General features: G+C 42.3%; 1 protein-coding gene across 1 annotated transcript; it reads right to left on the reverse strand.

Annotated features, from left to right (window-relative positions):
* Positions 1-524: 524 nt before the first annotated feature.
* Positions 525-22,099, reverse strand: LOC134435936 (sodium-dependent neutral amino acid transporter B(0)AT1-like). Its single transcript, XM_063184970.1, has 12 exons — positions 21,890-22,099; positions 18,646-18,786; positions 17,466-17,603; positions 15,885-16,066; positions 15,070-15,180; positions 14,013-14,125; positions 12,116-12,244; positions 10,695-10,851; positions 7,122-7,326; positions 6,267-6,426; positions 1,966-2,128; positions 525-766 (listed from the first exon to the last, which is right to left on the reverse strand). Exons 1-12 carry the CDS (start codon positions 22,086-22,088, stop codon positions 623-625), a joined length of 1,842 nt encoding a protein of 613 aa, XP_063041040.1. The 5' UTR covers positions 22,089-22,099; the 3' UTR covers positions 525-622.
* Between the last annotated feature and the right edge of the window lie 1,583 nt (positions 22,100-23,682).

A 23,682-nucleotide genomic window follows, 5' to 3' on the forward strand; every position in this document is an offset into this window, starting at 1 on the left:
GATGCCATCATGACATCAAGGCCACAAGCACAAGTGGAGGACGCATATTGGAACACACTCCCTATGTAGAAAGTCTTTGATTGCACCCGCCCTAGGTTGGTCCAACTGGGATTAACAATAAACACACACAGTAAAAAAAAAATGCAGTGTATGCAGTGTTAATTCAACACTTTGAGAGTACATGTAGAGAGCAGAGTGAGGGTCAGAGCCACTCCGAAGTAAAGTTAAAAGTCTTTTTCTAAGTAGGGCATTAACCGACGCATTTCGGTCGCGTGCAACCTTCTTCAGGGCTAATACTCGGGACCAAATACACAGAATATGTTACATCGACTCTCTCAGGGTTGAATTAACACTGCATTTTTATGGTGGACCACTGATTCAACCAATACCCAAAATGAAAAAAACAACCTCTAAAAGTAACCCCACTGTAGTGTCACATTTTCAAGGGGTAAGCCACTATTTTGACTCTCACTAGCTTAGGTACTTACTCCCTCCTTAAAACAAGACAACGCTTAACATGAAAAATAAGACACTTTGCCACCTTTATAAACCCAGGGCAATGATTTCAATCGTATTACAATAAGCCCCAAAATAGTGGCATACCCCTTGAAGGCTTTTAACATCAGTGTCCTCCGCTGCAACGGATCCGTATGTATTTATAAAGCGCCACCACCGGAACAGCCAAACTAGGCACCCCAGCCAGTATGAAGATAATGACGTAAATCCATCCAGGATACGTTAGTCTGGCCAATTTCGGGAAGTCTACCTGTAGGAGAAAGACATACGTAGCAATCATCAACATTTTACAGTGACTGCTGTTGTTGATAAAAAATGTTTTAAAAACACGGTGACACAAGTGACATTCCCACTGTCCAGTTTTGAAACCAGAGTTTACAGTGTATATCATTGTTTCCCAATCCTGGATAAAATACTTGAACTTCCCTACAAGAATGTTATCCCGCTGCACAAAGGTGAAATGTACAGGGTCAAGACACTGGTGTTTTCTGCAGACCACTTTTTCACAATACGTGTGTGCTCCTACTAGAGATGCAACGGATCCTGATTTTTAGGATCCTGCCGAATACCGGATCCACTGCTTAAGATCCGGCCACCAATCCTGGGGGTCCCTCACATGGAATTACGGCTCACACACAATGGGTACGCTTCCGATGGCCTCACAATGGGGCACCTAAGTCTCCACCCCTTCCGGGCGGCTTATGGGGCTGGGAACGCAAACACTTTTGACTGGGCTGCAATGGACTGATCAAAGCTATTTTCCGACCCACCTCGCATTTCCCCGTCGATCACACATATGCTGTGCCTCAGAATTAATAACAACCAATGGTGTGCTTGTTGACTTCACTTGGCAAGCGATTTTTGAGTTGTGTGTGTGCAAAAATATGTAATTATTTGGACTACACAACAGACGTCGCATGTCCGACGTGCAGCCACTTAAGCCACGGTGCAGCGGTAGGGTTGGCTGTGCCTCGGTTCACGTCAGATATGCGAGGCGCACGTGTAGTCTCCAACACAGTTTTGCACAAAAGCTAAAATAAGGTTTCTTGCGTGCCGAAAATGAGTGGTCTTACGACGCAAATCCAAACCTTTCAAATTCACTGTCATCATATGTGAAATCCGGAGCACATGCCAAACGGGATGAGGATTTAGCTTGACTCGCTCCATTAACTCGCATGCAAAATTTTGAGAGCTCCAGCCCCATGGATCGGAAGTAGAAGGGCGTGACTTAGGTGCCCCATACCATCCCACTTCTGACACCATTTGTAGCGAAGGGGAGTAGAGTTGCCCAGCTGGGACTCGAACCCAGACCTTCTGGGGTAGTAAACTGGGGCTCTGACCGCTACACCAAAGAGCCAGGCTCGTTGGCGTGACAGTCAGAACACACCCACAACCCTAGTGATGGTCACTCCATCACAATAAACAAAAAAAACCATTTATAGTACTTACATAGCTGGGGTCCCATACAGCGTAGGTGAGCTCTTTTGTCACCTGGGAGACGAAGTAGGCTATGAATATGGCCAGCACCAGCAGGGGACTGATGAACCTCCAGGTAGCCTGCCAGAAGATGTTGGGCTTGTGGCCGATCATGAACTCCATGTCCGCGTTAAACCTGATGGTCAGAGAATGAAAACAACATATTCAATTTATATAATAATAAAGTGCTAAGAATCAGGGGGTTTGTGGCCGATCATGAACACAGGTCCTCGTTGAACCTGATAGAGTGACAACAAGAAAATAATAATGTTCAATTTACTATATGATATAGCGCTAACCATCCGGGGGCTTGTGGCCGATCATTAACTCCATGTCCCCGTTAAACCTGATGGTCAGAGAATGAAAACAACATATTCAATTTATATAATAATAAAGTGCTAACCATCAGGGGGCCGATCATGAACTCCATGTCCGCATTAAACCTGATAGAGTGACAACCAGAGAATAACAACACATTCAATGTATATAATAACTACTAGCGCTAACCATCCGGGGGCTTGTGGCCGATCATGAACTCCATGTCCGTGTTAAACCTGATAGAGTGACAACCAGAGAATAACAACACATTCAATCAGTGGTGTAGTCTACATAGAACTCGGGTATACGGAGTATACCCACTTCTAAATTCCAGGGATTTCAGTATACCCACTTAAAATTGATTGATCCATTGTTTTGAATAGCACAAATATATGCAGTATACCCATTTCAAAAAATGCTGAAATATACAGTATACCCACCATAAAAAAGTAGACTACACCACTGCATTCAATGTATATAATAACTAGCGCTAACCATCCGGGGGCTTGTGGGCGATTATGAATTCTAAGCAGCAACGGTTCTACCTATTTGGTGGCCCTAGGCAAAACATAGACTGGGGACCCCTTTTCAATTACTTTCGCTGGTATTTACTATGGTGGGGTGGACTGTCGGGGGCCCACTACATTTGGGAAATTTGGTGGGGCCCTAGGTAACTGCCTAGTCTGCTACTCTTCCTCTTCATTAAAGGCCAACTTCCGATAAAACTCAGTTTTACTCACTCCTTTCGAAGATCGGACGGTCACCCTAAGTTAAACTCACTTGCAAGGCTCTCATAGCGGTGCGTCAACTCTCCTGGCTGTGTTTCCCGGTGTTTCCCAATTTACATAAATAATGCAGAGAAACGAGCGAATCACGAAAGCCTTTCTGTGTTTCGTCACGTCGAAAGAAGGCGTTGCCCACAAAGGTTTATATCGACCCATTTATCTAAAAACATGTCGAGTAATTTTTTTCTGCTTGTTTTCAAAACAAGCAACGTCTGGTGGCCCAAAACATAGCTTAGCTTAGCTATCAGCTGGTTGCTACTCTCAGGTACACACACAGCACAAAGCCTCATACATAAAGCCTGCTCACTCCGGTTGCTCCGTGCCTGCAGCTCGCCTAGGGGTCGCTGTCAAAAGAGCACAGCCCTGAATGGAGCCTGCACGCCTCCGTTGGCGCCCCTATAGTGCAGTACCACCCGGGGAAGTGGCGACTCTGTTTCCCATTACATTCTCTCCAAGAACTGGAGGACTGAGCCAATCAGAGACGCGTTTCTTTGAGAGCAGGAGGAGTGAGCCAATCAGAGACGCATTTCCACGAGAAACACGGAACACTCTCTCGTTTCTCCACAAGCCACCTTGCCAGCTTGCAAAAACGTCTTGAAACAAAGCAACCAGAACGTTTTTTAAAACAGGACCAACGCGTAACACATTCAATAACAATTGGGAACACGGCAATATTAATTAAATGACGTTGAGAGGCCATCTTTAAAAAAAGCTTTTCATTAAATGTAGCTAGTTCATATTTGAACAGTTAAAAGTGGCCATGATGTTTCGGCCAAACATAGGCCTTTATCAGGGCTTTAAAAGGGCTACACCTTTGTTTAAGGTACAAGGACAGTCAGCTAATGTCAACAAGGTTGTAAATCTACAGTGCCCTCCATAATTATTGGCACCCCTGGTTGAGATGTGTTTTTTAGCTTCCAATTATTTTATTTTTTTTCTAAATAATATGGGACCTTAATGGAAAAAAAGAGAAAAATCCAACCTTCAATACAAGTGCATTTATTCAGTGGGGAAAAAATCCCACATAAAGAAATAATTATTTGACATCAAATAATGTGTGTCACAATTATTAGCACCCCTGGTGTTAATATTTTGTACAACCCCCTTTTGCCAACAAAACAGCACCTAATCTTCTCCTATAATGTTTCACAAGATGGGAAAAGACAGAAAGAGGGATTTTCAGCCATTCCTCTTTGCAGAATCTCTCTAAATCATCCAGAGACCTGGGTCCTCTCCTCTGTACTCTCCTCTTCAGCTCACCCCACAGGTTCTCAATGGGGTTGAGGTCAGGGGACTGAGATGGCCATGGGAGGAGCTTGATTTTGTGTCTGGTGAACCATTTCTGTGTAGATTTGGCCATATGTTTAGGGTCATTGTCTTGCTGAAAGACCCAGTGACGACCCAGCTTCAGCTTTCGGGCAGAGGGCAACAGATTTTGATTTAAAATGTCCTGGTATTTCAAAGCATTCATGATGCCATGCACCCTAACAAGGTTCCCAGGGCCTTTGGAAGCGAAACAGCCCCACAGCATCACTGACCCACCCCCATACTTCACAGTGGGTATGAGGTGCTTTTCAGCATGCGCATCTTTCGTGGTACGCCAGACCCACTTAGAGTGTTTGTTGCCAAAAAGCTCAATCTTGGTCTCATCTGACCAAAGCACACGGTCCCAGTTGAAACCCCAATACCGCTTGGCGAACTCCAGACGCTTGCGTTTATGATTGTGAGTGAGGAAAGGTTTTCTCCGTGCATGCCTCCCAAACAGCTTGTTGGCGTGTAGACAGCGCCTGATGGTTGATTTGGAGACTTTGTGACCCCAGGATGCTACCATTTGTTGTAATTCTGTAACAGTGAGCTTTGGAGATCTTTTGATTTCTCTTACCATCCTCCTCACTGTGCGTGGTGGCAAAATAAACTTGGGTCCTCGTCCAGGCTTGTTTACCACTGTTCCAGTTGTTTTGAACTTCTTAATTATTCCTCTCACAGTGGATATGGGCAGCTGCAGTTGAGTGGCAATCTTTTTGTAGCCTCTGCCTGACCTGTGAAGGTCGACGCACATCTGCCTCACTTGTATGCTGTGTTCCTTTGTCTTTCCCATGTTTAAGAGTGGATAAGAGAAATGGCCTCGGTGTCACGTCATATTTATACACCAGGGAAACAGGAAGTGATGAATTACTAATTAAATGTTCCTACATACTCTGGTAAACTTTGTAAACTACTGTAGAAATTACAGAAATGCTTCAATTATATTTATTTCCTGGGAATTGTTAAGGGTGCCAATAATTGTGGAACAGGTGATTTAATGAAAAAGAATTATTTTTTAGTCAGGGATTTATTTTCTTTTCTTACAATTCATTTGAGTTGAAGGCTACATTTTCCTACAATTTTCAGTGTGACAGTATTCTTCTGCAATAAACACTGAATTTATTTTAAGGCTTTTAACACATCTCAACCAGGGGTGCCAATAATTATGGAGGGCACTGTATATCATTTATGGTTGTAAAAACAAAATGATCACCAAGTGTGTCAGCAAGAAGTTTTGTGATAATCTAGTAATGTTGGGCCTTTCTGGACATTCTACAGGTGGATATTGCGTATGCAAATGGTATGGCGTCAGGGGTGAAAGTAGTTTACGTCTCTTACCGGTGCTCCCCACCGACCACCCGCAAACAAACAATATGAACATAATGTGCACTACAGATCTATAGTGCTGCATGACTACTTCGCCTGTCTCATCATAGGAGGACACTTGTCTCAAATGGCAGTGTGCTTTGTAGTATGTGTTTTCTACATAAATAGCAGACTTAATACAATACAATACAATACAGTACAATATCTTTTATTTGTCATTGTGACAAGCACAACGAAATTGTGCATTCCTTGTTAAAGCAAAAATAAATAAAAAAAATAAAAAAATAAAAAATGTAATAAAAAGAATGGTATACTTTTCTCAAATGTGAGTTTTTGGGCAGCATTAAACCTATTCTCTTACCAGTACGGTGCACCAGCTGTGAATTGTATACCGGTGCTATGAACTTGTGCGCACCCGTCTACTTTCACCCCTGTATGCCGTATACACTGTCTATACAGTAACGTGTCCATAAGGGAATATTGAGAACATGAGTGGAAACACAGACTATTGTGCACAATTTTTGTATTTTTTCCCCTCACCTGTCTATTCCATATATGTACACAACTGAGATCATTTCAAAGAAGGCGATGGTGAGTAGAGGTATGGAGCCAGCGAAGGTGTCAAACAAAGTCACCCAGTAGTTTCCCGAGCGTTGAGAGAAGATCAAAGCAATGATGAAGGAAACTAGACACGTCAGACCTGAAACAAATCAAACATCGAGCATCAGCTGTAAAAGTATGATGTGTGTTCTAGACTCTAGACAAATTTGAGGGAATTCTTATTGATTTGGATACATGGGGTGATAGTGAAAAAAAATCCTGAGCCTGAACTTTTTCCCCTGCTCTAACGACGACGACAAGATATTGCATAATGACGCAACGTATGCCTATTTTGACACATTATTCAAACATTTAATAGCCTGTGTATGACCATTACTCAAGCATGATAGTAGAAGAAAACCCTGAACCCATTATTATCAATGTTTTTTTTATTTTTGCAAAGTCTGTCAAGCCTGAAATCAGGCATGGAGCCTGAATACTATCAGCCCTGTGGATACCTGATTTCTATTCTCACGCATTCGGGTCATGGTGGACAAATACTGTAAGCTACATAAGTTATAAGTAACTCGAAGTCTTTTGGAACTCGAAGGTATTTAATCCATCGTCTGAAAGACTTCAACAGCAGAAGTTGAAAAGGTATTCCTCTTCAATCTCTAAACAGAAGGTCAGTTGCTTACAATGACAAGTTTAGGATTTTGTGATTCTAGGAATCTGTTTCCAAAGTCCTCACAGACACACAGATATGTAGCTACTAGCTACGTAAGATTTGATGCATAACAGTATGGACCGTCCATGCACATCCAACCATCCATCCATCCATGTTTTGCACAGTACCTGTGAAAGCCTCCTTGGGCCATTTCTTAGGAAGGACATTGAGGTCTTGCAGCGGCACCACCACCCCTTCGATGTTGCCGAATAGGCTGGACAGGCCGAGGCAGAAGAGCATGACGAAGAACAACACGGACCAGAGAGGGGAGATGGGCATCTTGGTGATGGCCTCCGTAAAGACGATAAAGGCCAGGCCAGTCCCCTCCACACCCTGTAAACATATTCATCAACATAATTAAAAAGTGCATCTGTATTAAATCAAATTGCACCGCACCGCACTCGTGATTAAACGGGGCGACACATAAACTAGAACTGTGAAAGAAAAATATCTGCACACTTGAAAAAATAAAAAATTATCACCAATCTTTTGGGCTAAAGAACTTCCTCATCAAATGAAAAAAATGATTTAAGTGTGCAGATCTTTGGGGGCACTCTGGCGCAGCGCGCTAAGCCCCCCCACATTTGGGCTTGCATGCCCTCGGGGACCCCGGTTCGAGTCTGGCCGGGGTCATTTCCCGATCCCACCCCATCTCTTTGTCCCACTCGCTTCCTGCTAGATCCCTATCACATTTTGAAACTATTATGATATGTTTTTTGTGGCTAATGTGAGAGAGAGAGAGAGAGAGAGAGAGAGAGAGAGAGAGAGAGAGAGAGAGAGAGAGAGAAAGAGAGAGAGAGTGAGGAGTGCCAAAAGTTGCATGCAAGTGATGCCTTTGCCCTTTGTACTATTTATGGCCCTCTACAAGGCTAGCAGGTGATTCATTAGGCCAGGAAGACACATGGACATTGGACTTAAAGTCAAGAAAAGGGGGCGTACCTTGCATCAAACTGTTTTCTTTATTTTTGTGCACAAAACAGTTTGATGCAAGGTGCGCCCCCTTCTCTTTGATTCTAAGTATTTTATTTGGGCCAGCACCCTCAAAATTAATCAAGAAACCTGAGTGAAGCCTGCTACTTGTCATACATTGTACTTAAAGTGACATTTCACCATTTCTTGAACTACATGTTCATTTCCCACCTTTCTCCCATTCTCCCAGCAGTTTCCTGAGTCTGGAGACACCGCTTGTACGTCCAAGCTAGCAGGCATCATTGAATTGAATAGGGCAACTAGCATGTAGTATAATTGAATGGAATGGGGCAACTAGTATGCATCATTGAATTGAATGGGGCAAGCTAGCATGCATCATTTAACTGAATGTGGCAGCTAGCATGTATAATGGAACGTAAAGGGTCCAGACCCCATTTGATTCAATGATAAATGCTATCTTAAAACTAGGAGAAATATAACCAACTGAGTTATGACTTAGAGAACAGCTTGTACATACTCCCAGAAATGTTGCTTCAATACAATGGGATCTTCCCAAATAGGAATGGAGAGACATATAATAACTGTTCTGTCTGTTCCATTGGGGATTTCTCTACAGCCAGTCTGACACGCAGACAACAGCAAGGACGTCACTTTGCATACAAGTTTGGTCTCGCTATTAAACTGATAAACAAAGGCTAAAGCTACCACAGCACGTGTTGAACATTTAACATTTATTTAAACTATTTTTGTTCTACTTTAAAGGGACACTGTGTGAGATTTTTAGTTGTTTATTTCCAGAATTCATGCCACCCATTCACTAATGTTACCTATTTACTACCACCATGAAATTCTAAATATTCATTATGACTAGAAAAATTGCACTTTCCATACATGAAAAGGGGGATCTTCTCCATGGTCCGCCATTTTGAATTTCCAGAAATAGCCATTTTTAACTGCAAAAATGACTGTAATTGGACCATACAAGATATTTGTTTATTACTTAGTAAACTTTCATGTAAAGATCAAATTTGGCAATAGGCAGCCTAGTTTCAATGAGCAGCATAGTTGCAGTACCTTTTTTGACCATTTCCTGCACAGTGTCCATTTAAATCTTCTTGCTTGGGCTGGATGTTTGGGTACTGGATGGGATTTTCATGTTAAAATCTGGCATTGTCTATGAAGTTATGTAATGTCATTTCAAGAAAATAAAACCAGAAAAGCAAACAAACAAACAAACGAAACAAGATGCGTCCAGATGCTGTTTATATTCTGTACATTGAAATATGTGTTGTTGACTATTATTCAGTTTGGAGGGTATAAGAAAATGTAGTTGCCACTTTGACTGGTAGCCAGTGTAGCCTATGTTTGTGTTGTAAAATTTAACATCAACTAGCAAAATTGGCTAGTGAAGAAAAAGCTGCAGAAAAAAATGTAAAAAAATGTACTGTGTAGCCCTGGTTGTTGATGTAAATGTCATTAAAGAAGAAAAATCCGCTCTCACAAGATATGTGGCCTACGTCTCATTATTTATTTATACCCATGCAGTGATGATGGCTTCAGAGCCGAAACGTGTTTGCTTGTGGACAAGGTGGTAATATAAATCAGTGTTTCTCAACCTTTTTTTAGGCGAGGCGCCCTTTCAATTCTTGAAATATCTCAAGGCACCCCAAACCAACAAGCCGTAACATCGCATCTGCTACCACACAAGCTTAGAAAAGTGACGCATTTGGAGATGTCACACAACCTACGTTCGAAGTTGCAGCTTTAACCTATCTCTGACAGGCTATGTGTAGGCCACACTGGGGCAACCTAAATTTAGGCTACTTTATTGTGCGTAAATGGTAGATGAAAGATTCCTCTGACTAAGCATTTATTTATTAATTTAGACAAATATGTATTATATTACATCATTTATTTAGGTCAATTTCACATACCGCCAGACACGTTTCTGCGGCACCCCTGAGGTGCCCCGGCAACCCGGTTGAGAAACACTGATATGAATAAAAAATAATGAGATGTAGCTTGTGAGTGCGGATTTTTCTTCTTTAAGTTGATAAATGTTATCGTGCACCCAAAATCATTAATTTTTTCCTAGAAGTTGAGCGCGCCCTCTGACAAACTTGATGTAAATTTCTTGCAATACCTCAGTGTTTCTCAACAGGGGTGCCGGGGCACCCTGGGGTGCCGCGGAAACGTGGCTGATAAATAAGTTCTGTAATATAATACATATTTGTCTAAATTGATAAGTTAATGCTAGTCAGTGGAATCTTTCATCTGCCATTGACGCACAATAAAGTAAATATAGGTCGGTCCAGTCAGCTGTAACTTCGAACGTAGATCGTGTGACGTCTCCAAATGTGTTACTTTTCTAAGCTTGTGTGGTATCGGATGCGATGCCATGTTACGGCTTGTTGGTTTGGGGTGCCTTGAAATATTTCATGAATTGAAAGGGTGCCTCGCCTAAAAAAAGGTTGAGAAACACTGCAATACCTCACTGAGGAAGTTCCAAACTTGATATAAATGTGAAGAGTTCAGATGCAAAAACCCCTAACTCCATTTCTGAAGACATGCACTTCTATATTTTTAGAGAACCCGGTTGTTGGTTTGGTTTACATTCATGTACTTGATAATACATATAAATAGTTATATTACATAAATAAAATAAAAAAAATGCATTTTGATAGCTTTGTATTAAATAAAAATGGATCAAGATTAATTTCTGAAAAGGCACTTAGAGGTTTTGCATCTGAACTCTTCATGTCATGCCATACCTCACTGAGGAAGGTCTGCATTTCACAGGTCTTCAGCTGTAATCCCTCGATGATGCCTGGAGAGATGCTGGTGAGATTCGTGAGATGCGAGTCATAGTTGTCCAGTGTGATGCTTCCCTCGGCCATGTCAAACGCATTCAGCAGCGCCAGGATATTCCTGTGGAAAAGTGGAGAAGACACGCTCACACTATCGCCTAAATAGGATACTTTTAACAGTTCTTAACGGGGTGCTGAATCCCACAAAAACTTAATTGAATGAATGAAACGAAGGACAGCACTCTTCAGACTTCTTCTTTGTTTATTCGCCCACAAACGTTTCGGGCAGAGCCCTTCTTCAGCGTGTAATGGCGTTTCAAACAAATTAAGATATTCCTGTGGAAATAGGCACCGTTGTTTAGTAAACAGCTGCAGTATTGGAAAAAAAAAATTAAACCCATCAAAACACCCTTTTCCCCACAGGAATGTGTTTGATCGAGTCTTATGTTGCAGTAGATACAGTATGAGTAGAACAAGAAATGCTTTTGTCTCCTCTTGTCTTTTCAAAACATTTTTTTTTAACCAAATAACAACTTTATTTCAACTGCTAACTGCTGTTGAAACAAGGATGGTAAAGAGGGATCATACTATCTTTTTAAAGTATTTTTGGGGCTTTTCTGCCTTTATTGGTTTTTGTGAGACAGGATAGTGGAGGAGAGACAGGAAGTAAGCTGGGAGAGAGAGACGGGGAAGGACCGGCAAAGGACCCAGACTGGGAATCGAACCCGGGTCGGCCAAGTGGTAAATGTGTGCCCTACCATATCAGCCACGGTAGGGCCGGGAGCATCCTATCTGTGAGGATGTATCACACCACCTGTTGCCCTCAGGTAGGGGGTTCAGGCTGCCTTCATTTCAGACAAATAGAGCCCACAGATCTTTCATACCACTAGTTCCCTAGTTTCCCTCAGTAAGAAACAATGTTATACAACAAACAAAAATGTTTTACCTCTACACAACTGTTAAGAAAATTCCATGATATTCCATGAATGTGCATGCAAAATGGTAAAATTCCATGACTTTCCATGACTGGAAAAACTTTCATGAAATTCCATGATATTACAGAAATTCCATGACCCGTGGGAACCCTGATTGTACTTTAAACTGTTTTTGTCGTTATATTGTCAGCCTGTCTTTTTTTCCAAGAGGGGTTTGGGTGCTGTGTATGTCTAGTGTGTTATGTCCATTGTGTGTTTTTGTAACCGTATCAGACACACTCTATCTATCTATCTATCTATCTATCTATCTATCTATCTATCTATCTATCTATCTATCTATCTATCTATCTATCTATCTATCTATCTATCTATCTTTTGCTGTTTAAAAAATGCCCTTTACATTGACATTGACATGACCTTGAAAAGATGAACATGACCTTGATAACATACCCGCCGAGGCAATCGTCGTACTTCTCTGTAGCTCGGAACCCAATAATGGAGTAGATGACGATGGCAGCATAGAGCGATGTGCAGCCCGTTACTATGGAGATGATGATGGCATCCAGCTCACAGTTGTTGCTAAGGAAAGTGTAGAGTAGACATACTGCTTATTTGGAAGGACATTTAAAAAAGAAAGTCATTAGTTTTCTTTTGTTTCAGACATCACAGTAACATCGACTGATTACAAAGAACGTCACCAGGGCTGGCCTGGGGGAGAAATAGGGCCCTGTCACTTTTGGCGTACAGTTTTTCTCAATTGGTTTTGTACATTTCTCACAACAGAATGATGATTATCAAAAGTCTTTGTTTAATTGTGACTTCCTGGTGTTACCTGTGCACATGGTCAAATCAGTTTCTCATTGTTTTCGGCATATAGCAAATGCTCTCGTCCACCATGCCATGGCTGTGTACAATTCTCAGTGATTTCGTACATTATCAATTGCTTTTGTCATATCACTCAAAAAGCTTTGTCACTGAATGCATTAAACTATCTCAATCTTATCTGATCAATGTAATATAAAACTGAATTTAAAACATTTCCCATCCAATCTAAACAACATTTCGCTTCAGAAAAGATCCTCAAGAGTGTACCATTCAATTGACAACATGAGAAATTGATTTAACTAGCTTGTCCATACACTATGACACAATGACTAACCATTCTGCTGGCGCTGATACGTTCATTGACACAAAAACTTGGTTTTTGAAAGACAAATAAGGGTTTTGAGCAAGAGACTCGGTTTTGCAGATTATCCACCGTGTTTTGCCATTTGTTAAAGCTGTTTTGAGAATGAATATTATGCTTTGCAAATTGCGAGATAGATTCGAGAAATGTACAAAACCAATTGAGAAATACTGTAATTATGACGGGCCCCTCATGACTTTTTTTTTCTTTTTACATTTCTGAAAATAGGGGCCCACAAGGGTGCGAGGCCAGCCGGGAAATGCCCGGTATGCCAGATGGCCAGTCCAGCCCTGCATGTCACACATCAACACCTTTGTCACCATTGAAACATGTCAGGTAAATGAACACTTTTTACATGTCCGAAGCAAACCAAACCATAATGACTTGAAATACATAGTATTTAGTAGTAAATACATCCACACTTGATAGCTATTGTGGACTGTATAGTAGAGTAGTAGTAGAGTAGTAGAGTGCTTTATTGTCACTATATAAATACAGTGAGATGATGTGTGGATGCAACCCAGAGATGCCCACATATTACATGTAACAGTATAACTAATGTGATAAGAAAAAAAAGCCATAAAATATGCAATCAAGTATTCGCATGTCCACACACACACACACACACACACACACACACACACACACACACACGCACACGCACACGCACACGCACACGCACACGCACACGCACACGCACACACACACACACACACACACACACACACACACACACACACACACACACACACACGCACACACGCACACGCACACACACACACACACACACACACACACACACCAATTGCACCAGGTTCTATGTCCTCTACTTACTGCACAGAGTTGTAGCTGGGGTGCGGGCACCCCCTGGGGGTGCGCCAGAGATTCCAGGGGGTGTACGGAATTTTGTTTGTGCTGAGGTTGTGACCAAAATTCTGCTAGCAACCATTATAATAAGGCCAGATTAAACCAAATGAAAACATGTTTTGGTCCCCATGTAAAGCCATTAAGGTATTGGTAAATGTTTTAAGCAAGATTCACGGTAATAAACTTAAATCATATTTTTGTGCGTATATGAAGTTTGGGTTGGGGGTGCGCGGCTTGTCTTGGACGGCGGTAAGGGGGTGCTTTAAGAAAAAAGGTTAAGAACCACTGACTTACTGCACAGAGTTGTAGCTAGAGAAGGAGATGAGCCCTCCCCAGGCCAGACCAAACGAGTAGAACACCTGAGCTCCAGCATCCAGCCAGGTTTGAGGATTCATCAACTCGTTCACCTGTCGGAACACAACACACATTATTGAAGGTCTTGCCATATTTTTTGGGCTAGGTCAGTGGTTCTCAAACTTTTCCCATCATTCCCCCCTTCGGAGGGTCTGGATGCTTCCGAAAAAGTTGATTTATTTCCATAATTCCATCAATAATGTTAAACTGTCATGGATTGTAGATTCATGACCCAGTTTTTTAACTATTCCAATCATTATTTTTTTTCTTTTTATATACGTTGGCCTTCCAGCTCAAAAAACCCATGAATTGGGAAATTCGCATTATTAGAATATTGTTATAAAATCACAATTTTCTTCATCAAAATTCGGGTCACATTAAATCAGTTGAAATTTGGTACTTTCTACATAACATGCAATGGTCAATACTTGGTTAGGACATTCTCTGTCTTCATAATGGCCATGATGCGTTTAACATTGAAGTCAATGGCAAAAACAGTGCATGGGAGTTATGGAAGCCCAGATATCCTTGATGCTTTGCTGTCAGCTGTTTTTGTTTGTTGACCTGGTACCCCACACTTCACTCTTCAATATACCCTGTAGATTTCCATGCCACGTTTTGGCGCTAACTCACCAGTTTAATTCTAAATAACCAGAAATTAAACCCCATTGAAAATGAATGGGGTTTAATTTCTGTTGAGTTAGAATTAAACTGGTGAGTTAACACCAAAACGTGGCATGGAAATCTTCGGGTATATTGAAGAGGGAAGTGTGGGGCACCAGGTCAACAAACAAGAACAGCTGACAGCAAAGCATCAAGGATATCTGGGCTTCCATAACTCCCATGCATCCAGCCACACACACACACACACACACACACACACACACACACACACACACACACACACACACACACACACACACACACACACACACACACACACACACACACACACACACACACACACAGATACTACATTGTTGAGAAGACTTCTTACATCTGGGGTGAAGAGGAACACTATGCCACTGGTGGATCCTTTAAGGGTTAATCCTCGGATCAGGAAGATGGCCAACACCACATACGGAAGAGTTGAAGTCACATAGACCGCCTGAAACAGAGAGAACATAGAAACATATAACGCATTTTTAAGGAAGTCTGTTCAACTCCAAACTGTGTCCCTTCTATCTGAAGTCACATAGGCTGCCTGAAACATAGAGAGAGTTTTTTTTAGGAAGTGCGTTCAACTCCAAACTCCAAACGTTTGTACTTCCACGTCATTCCCGTCCAGTTCCACTTACTAGCTGTAACTGCTGTCCAGAGTAATTTAAATATACAACCAGAGACAATCCCCCTGAGAGATTAGATGCCTTTCTGAAGGGCTCCTAAAGGAGAATTCCAGATCATTCAATGTGCAGTCATATTGCTCACTCTGCTCCTGACTTGACCCAAGAACACCCAAAGACACATACTGATGGGATGGGATGATGGATGTTGTTGACAATTTTGAGACATTTCAAACAACATTAGATGGACAGGATCTCAAAAAAAAATAAAAAAAAAAAAAAAAAAGGCCTGAATAAAATTAAAAATCCGGATCATTCAATATGCAGTCATATTGCTCACTCTGCTCCTGACTTGTCCCAAGAACACCCAAAGACACATAATAATGGGATGGGATGGGGTGGGATGATGGATGTTGTTGACAATTTTGAGACATTTCAAACAACATTAGGTGGACAGGATCTCAAAAAAAAATAAAAAATAAAAGAGCTGAACAAAATTAAAAATGAAAGCTTTTAGCTGTTGCCGCACCTTGCCAGTGGACTCGATCCCCCTTAAGCAGCAGATGTAGAGAATGGTCCAGGCTGAGAAGGACACCAGCACCAGCCACCACATCAGTCCTCCAGAGTCGTCGATGGTGGCCGAGGTGTTCAGGGTCTCCCTGTACCAGAAGTAATCCACCGAGGAGCTCTTGGCGCACTCCTCCACCAGAGCTGCAGGGGGCAGTAGAGGGCTAGTGTTGCTGAAAGTGATCAAGGACTACTTGGGCCAGAAGGAATCAACTGAAGAGGTTTTGGAACACTTGGAGTGAATTCCAATATGCACACTTCTGTCCTTCGTTGCTCACTTGCCTCCTTGTGACCTCATGATGACGTCACCGACGACAGAAAATTTGTTCAATATCTTGCAAAAGCACAATTTTAATGTCATGTCAGTTATGAGGGCTAGGCTGAAAGCGGGGAAACGTTATTGTTTTCTCCACGGAGGCGGGGTGTCAGCAACATCCGAGGCCACAAGCACAAGTGGAGGACAGAAGTCTGCATATTGGAATGCAACCTTAGCCATCAGAGTTGCACTTTAGAGTATCATCATTATATAGTTTATGATGCTGCTGAGGCTTCAAACAGAGCAGCTGAATTTGCTTAAATGGCTGAAATAGACCAGGTGTGAAAACACCCTACGATGCTGAAACGGATTAATGTGTAATCAGCCTGGACATTAGAGTAATAACTGACACCGGGTTGATAAATAACATAATAGAGCCACAAGCCGAGGCTAAAGTGTCAGACAGAAACACGCATCAGTGGCGTGGTGAGTCTGTAACCTGTACTCTCACCACTTAATCTCCTTTTCAAATTGACTCAGATGCTCAGTCAGACTCCATAAAAGAAGAACATGATGCAAAGAGCAGGTGTTTAATGACTGAAAATTGAAATGTCCTAAAGTAAATGGTAGCTAAATATTTTACATTTTTTTCAAATGCTAAAAAGCGCTTACCCATACTTTGGATACTTTTTCTAAACTCTTAACACAGACTACCACCTACCAAGCACAATTGGTCAAACAGTTCATTTTCTTCTCAAAAGCACACACTGTTAAATATACACAAAGAAATGCATTCATTGACTGCTAATTGTGTGAAAAAGGCATGTAATGTGTCAACTGTATGGTAATGGAAAGCCCTTGGTGTGCTAACTGTATTAAGAGTTTTGCAAATGTCGCTGAGGTTTGGACAAAAGCTTGTTAGCAGTTGAAAAAACTGTAATTGAAAGTAACATTAATGGCAGGCCTATCATTAGCATCAGGGCCGCTGATAGCTTTTGCCGGGCCCGGGACAAAGCCGTTTGAAAGGGCCCCCCATCCAATACATATAATGAAAGGAAGACCCAATTTGGGGCCCCTCTCTCCCTGGGCCCGGGACAACTGACCCCTTTGTCCTCCTCCCATATCGACTTCCCTGATTAGCATTATGGATGCCATCTTACAGTAGGCTATCTGTGAAAGGTTTACACATGTATGTGTGTGTGGGTGGACGTGGGTGTGCGGGTGAATGGGTGGATATGTTGGCTGACATGTGTGTTGTGTGTACAGCATCTCTACAGCGGGGGGCACCTGTTCTGTTGTCGTTAATGGGACACTGGCTCCATGGCAACGGGTTCTGGAAGGAGTTGAAGAAGTACCACATGACCCAGGAGAGAATGGTGTTGTAGTAGAGGGCCACCAGGAAGGACACCATCATAGAGGCGATCCCTGTGGATCACATATGAAACACTGGTCAGAACCAAAAAGGGTATTAGGGCCTCCGCACTTTGGCTCCGACAGCACTGCGGAGCACTTTCGCTTCCGACACAGTTCTGACCCCCAAACCCAATTATACACGAACTTAGATCTCGCTTCTAATCGCTTGCCGACATCCATGAATGTCTGCGGACATCGGTGCTGGTGTGCAGGGTTGTATTGACAACAGTGGAATTGAACTTTGGTGGAGCAGTGCACCATATTGTGGCAGAGCCAATGTGCAGAGGCCCTTACTTGCACAGGGTCAGGCCTAAGTACCTTCCTACATCTCTATGTTCCCACAGTCTTATGTTCTCTCAAGAAAAAAAGTAGCCTATTTATTTACTGATAGATTAGGGTTAAGGACTAATTCGGTCTGGGCGCACCGTAGCATTATTTTGTTTTGTTTCGTTTATAGACAGAATTTGGCATCGACTAAGTGGGAGAGGTATTTCATCTGCATTGTAGAATTACAGACTAGAGAGAATGGTGTTGTAGTAGAGGGCCACCAGGAAGGACACCATCATAGAGGCGATCCCTGTGGATGGTCAAAAAGAGAAAAACACGCACATCCGTCTCAAAAAGATTGGGTGCAGGACTTGCAAAAATACCATGAAAACTGGGGGGCACTGTGGCGCAGTGCGCTAAGCCCCCCGCATTTGGGCTTGCATGCCCACGGGGACCCCAGTTCGAGTCCGGCTGGGGTCATCCCGATCCCACCCCGTTTCTCTGTCCCAATCACTTCCTGTCACCATCTCAGACTGTCCAATCAAATAAAGGCATAAAAGCCCCTAAAAATATATTTAAAAAATAATTTTAAAAAAACCCATGACAACTGAAAAAAAATGTCTGCAACACCAAGCTCCCACTTCTCTTATTTTAAAGTGACGTTTCGGGCAGCATGCCCTTCCCATCGTTATCTCATCGCACATCGTTATAAATATAGTATATACTATTTAGTAATGATAATATTGTTATAAAAACACTACAATACAATATAAACCCGTCTTCTTACCGACTCCAGTGAGGTAGGGGCTGATGGACCTCCAGACCCCCACACTGCCCCCTCTGAGTCTCTGGCCAATGGCAAACTCCAGGTAGAGGAGGGGCGTGCCCTCCAGGACCAATAGGATCATGTAGGGGATAATGAACGCTCCTGGGAAACCAATCAAATATCAGCTAGGTAAAAAAAACACCTGTGCACAGGTACAGTACAGGGCCCTATGTTACAAAGCTGGTTCAGGATAAGTTAAGGTTAAGTTAAGAGGTAAATCATCTAATACAAGAGCTTTTCTTAAGAACTCCAGGCTCATCTATTAGATGATTTACCTCTTAACTTAACCTAACTTATCGCTCCTGGGAAACCAATCAAATATCAGCTAGGCAAAAATAACACCTGCGCACAGGTACAGTACAGTCAGTATTGCCAGATTGGGCGGTTACCTACCCAAATGGGCTACTTGAGATGACCGTCTGCGGGTAACAACGGGAGAAATTGGCAATTTGGTGTTTTTTTATGCAATTTTGTGCCCATATAAATCAATGCAATTTGTTGAAATTGGGCGGAATTTAACACATTTTGGCGGTTTTTTAGAACCTTTTGGGTGGAATTTAATCAGACAAATCTGGAAACACTGAGTACAGTACATTAACTTGGCAACAATAACACAAACCAAGGTATAGTTACACCCAGGGGCAGGGCTATAGGGGAGGCAAGCGGGGCATTTGCCCCTGAGCCCAGGGCCCTTTTTTAATGGATGGCGGGGGCCCTATTATGACCATATAGGGGGCTCACAGTTTTTTTTCATGCAGGACCCTGTGTGCAATTGTTCCACCAGTGAGTACATGAACTTAGCTACAAGAACTATGCACTGTCAGAAATAAAGGTACAGAACTCGTCGCTGTGGCAGTACCCTCAAGGGGAGTACCATTGTGTTGCTTGATTGGTACCCCAAAAAAGAGGAGCGTTCAGTTTCTTGCAATGGTGACTAATGTGCATCTGTCACCTCTTTTTTAGGGTACCAATCAAGCGACACAATGGTACTCCCCTTGAGGGTACTGCCACAGCGAAGAGTTCTGTACCTTTATTTCTGGGAGTGTATGCACAGGTACAATAACAATAGAGCATGCACAGGTAAATTCATTTAGCAGCAACTACCATGCACAGATACATTGAAGCAACACCAAAAGACACTCTTCAGTTGTCTGACTACATTGTCTTTCATGTAGTTTTGGGTAGGGTGCGCACATCCAAAAACACTTGTTGCAGGTGCCAGACAAAAAAGTCAGACTGTTGAAAAAGGTAGGTCTGCACACTGCCGATCAGCTCCAAAAATAAACTTTATTATTTAAAAAGCAACGTTTCGATCACGCTGGATCTTCATCAGGCATATGGGTAACAGGAAGAAGCAGTGACTTATATCACATGACCATTCATACACCCGCCCAGGCAAGGCACCCAAGGGTGTCAATCAAATAGACAGACAGGCGTCTTGGCCTGTGTCCATCATATATCAGGCAAAACCAGAAACATTTGCAAGTTTCAAGAATCAAGGAATGAGAAAAGATTAAAAATATGAATAGAGTACATGAACATATAAGTACCTTTCACATGGTTAAAAAAAAAAACAACAACAATTAGGAGACAATTACAGAAATTACGTTATCTTTCAAGTCACAGGTTGGCAAACTTTTTGAGCAGTAACAGTACAACTCACGGAAGAACGGTTCGGCCTGTTATCAGCCTATTATATATTAATAGCGCCACATTAATTGCATCAGTCAGAGATTTACAAAGTTTCATTCAGGCTTGTGCCGTTGTCTTCCCTTGGCATTCCTTAGAAGTTTTTTTTTTTAAATGGATTTCATTTTCAAAGATTGTCAAACTTTAAGCACAACAGACAGAAAAGACAACACTAAGCATACTTCATAAGTTACAGAATATCTCTTCATGTGTTACACTTTACCAAAAATGCAAATTCTCCTCCGACTTACTCGTGATGATGGAACACAAGCATATTTGAAAACCAAATTCACTGAACACAACACATTTTTCCTGAGACAACTTTTTATGAAATAGGCCTATAGAATATTTTTCTCTTCTTCTTGAAGAATGTACGTGTAATAGCGTTGTATTTGTTATTCTATGTTTAGGCTCTCTATCTGAGGCCAGGCCCAGCCACATGTCAATATTCCACCGGTGCACTCTTCACAGCAAAGCGTTTTATGACAGCAAATAATGCAATTACTTAAATACCTTAAATAGTCTACTTTAATACCTGAACACAATGCTGATATCTTGTATGGATTTCAATATATGAATACAACAAGTATTTACACTCTGTAGGCTACATAGTCTTACCTTCACACTCATTCTCACTATCACTTGTTCCAAAATAACAAGACACATACCCTTAATAATTTACAAATAACACAACATGTTGACGAACAGATCCACATCTCTTGTATTTTAATACAACGTATTTTCCATATTCTCCACAACCTTACTTCCTCTGGCATTATTCTTTTAATGGTGCACTCTTTCAGTACACAGTCTTACGTTACACATTCAGTTAAACCACCAGGGACATTTTAACACTACATGTAATCATGTAAATATATTCCCACATTTTCCACAGCCCACATCTCTTCCAAGGCTTTGGCACAATTCTTAGCATTAGTCTCACCATTACAGATAGGCTACACTTGAATTGCCATTGACAAACACTTCATACTGTATATTTCAATACAATATTTCAGACATTTCTCCATAATATTATCTCCTCCATGGCTATTCTTTGCACCGGTCTTGTAATACAGTCTTACCATCACACAGTTAACCTACCAGTGACAACACTAAAACGATCCATAGCCTTCATACGTACATGTCAACACAATAACAAGATAAGATGTGTCCCACGAACTTAAATATCCCATGGATGAAAATATGTCTTGGACAGGTAGAGTTACACGCTGCAATCAGGACCAACAAAACACACACGAGACTCATCACAAACCCAAGCTGAATAAGCAAGACATGACAGACATTGTATCACAACATAGCATAGAGCATCAAAGCAAGCACACCATATTCAGACGTTTCCTAATACTTGTCAGTCTTATTTATATACGTTTTAGTTTAACTGCACATTGGAGACTGGTCAAATGCATTTTCAAACTTCTGTGCTAACCCTGTTGCATAGATTTTTGACAATAAAGTACACTTGACTTGACTTGACTTGACATGATAATAAACTCACCTCCTCCATGACTCTGGCACAGGTAAGGGAACCTCCAGACGTTGCCCAGCCCGATACAGAAGCCCACGCAGGTGAGTAGATACTGGGCCTTGTTGTCCCATTTGGGCCGGCTGTCCGCCTCCTCCACCTCCAGCTTTTCCAGCTGGGCATGGCTGGGTATGCGCTCCTCCAGCCCGGGGTTCGGGAACACCAGACGCATGGCAGTAGCGTATGGTGGTGGTGGTGGTGGTGGTGGTAGTAGTAGAGTAGTGTGGCTGCTTCCCTAACGGACACTGAGAGGAAAATTCAAAGTCACGGCAAGATAGTGACTGTGTGCGTGTGTGTGTGTGTGTGTGTGTGTGTGTGTGTGTGTGTGTGTGTGTGTGTGTGTGTGTGTGTGTGTGTGTGTGTGTGTGTGTGTGTGTGTGTGTGTGTGTGTGTGTGTGTGTGTGTGTGTGTTTAAGAGAGAGAGACACACACAGCCTGCGTGTGTGTGTGTGTGTCGTCCAGCTCGGCTTGGGGAACACCAGACGCATGGCTGGCTATGGTAGTAGAGTAGAGTAGAGTAGAGTAGAGTAGAGTAGAGTAGAGTAGAGTATCATTTATTGATCCCGAGGGAAAGTAGCCTCTTACTGCAGATGGGGTCGCCAGCGGGCCTATTCACTATTTGCTGAAAATACTCAACTACATCGTAACAACATTGCTATGACAGAGAGCCTTAAATAACAGATTAAGCCATCAAGACATAGCCATTACAATTTTGGTGACAATAAGGTCATAACATAGGCTCTACGCCAAGGGGTTAAGGTGTCAAGTACACAGTACATTATGCGGTGTTAATTCAACACTTCGAGAGTTCATTTAAGTCCATATGATGTCAAATCAACTCTCTAAGTGTTAAATGAGCACTGCAGAATTTACTGTGTAGCATACATACGTACATGAATACATAAATATAGAAGAAGACACAAGGACATTACACACAACATTGCACATATATTCACAAAAATCACCATACCTACTGTATGTTCACAGGTTCAGACGTGGTGGTGGTAGTAGTGCAGTTTTGCTGCTTCCCTAGCTACAGTGTGTGTTACTGGGCTGTGGAGCTAGCTAGGGGTCGGGGACGCTGGTTAATGTCTCACACACTTTGCTGCTGCAGACGCACACGCATAGAGACAGACGCAGGTAGAAAAGCAGGCGTACACAGGCGTGCATCCACGCACGCGTGTGCACACATACAAATGAGCGCGTGCACACACACACACACACACACACACAAACACACAGACTGTGTGTGTCTCTCTTAAACACACGCACACACAGTCACTATCTTGCTGTGACTTTGATTTTTCCTCTCAGACTGTGTGTGTGTGTGTGTGTGTGTGTGTGTGTGTGTGTGTGTGTGTGTGTGTGTGTGTGTGTGTGTGTGTGTGTGTGTGTGTGTGTGTGGCCGAGGCACGAGGACGATTGTTTTACAGGTGTTTATCTTTACACTCCAATGCCACTGCAATGTCAATGTCTTAGCAACATCACACACACACACACACACACACACACACACACACACACACACACACACACACACACACACACACACACACACACACACACACACACACACTTGTTGTGGCCATCTAAATGGAGAGAGAGAGAGAGAAAGAAAGAGAGAGAGAGAGAGAGAGAGAGAGAGAGAGAGAGAGAGAGAGAGAGAGAGAGAGAGAGAGAGAGAGAGAGAGAGAGAGAGATACTGACAGCTGCCTATCAGGAGATGAAGGGAAGCGAGAGTGATTGTCACATGATCATATCTCTAC

Source organism: Engraulis encrasicolus, chromosome 20 (assembly GCF_034702125.1).
Source record: "Engraulis encrasicolus isolate BLACKSEA-1 chromosome 20, IST_EnEncr_1.0, whole genome shotgun sequence".
Taxonomy (NCBI): domain Eukaryota; kingdom Metazoa; phylum Chordata; class Actinopteri; order Clupeiformes; family Engraulidae; genus Engraulis; species Engraulis encrasicolus.

Bases quoted from the DNA above. Each gene is read 5' to 3' on its own strand.
- LOC134435936 (XM_063184970.1), bottom strand. From the start codon at position 22,088: ATGCGTCTGGTGTTCCCGAACCCCGGGCTGGAGGAGCGCATACCCAGC. The intron at 14,126-15,069 runs GTAAGAAGTCTT...GTGTTCCGACAG, and splicing joins TGTTCCTCTTCACCCCAGAT to GTGAACGAGTTGATGAATCC. The intron at 12,245-14,012 runs GTAAGTCAGTGG...CACTTTCCTTAG, and splicing joins TCTAGCTACAACTCTGTGCA to CAACAACTGTGAGCTGGATG.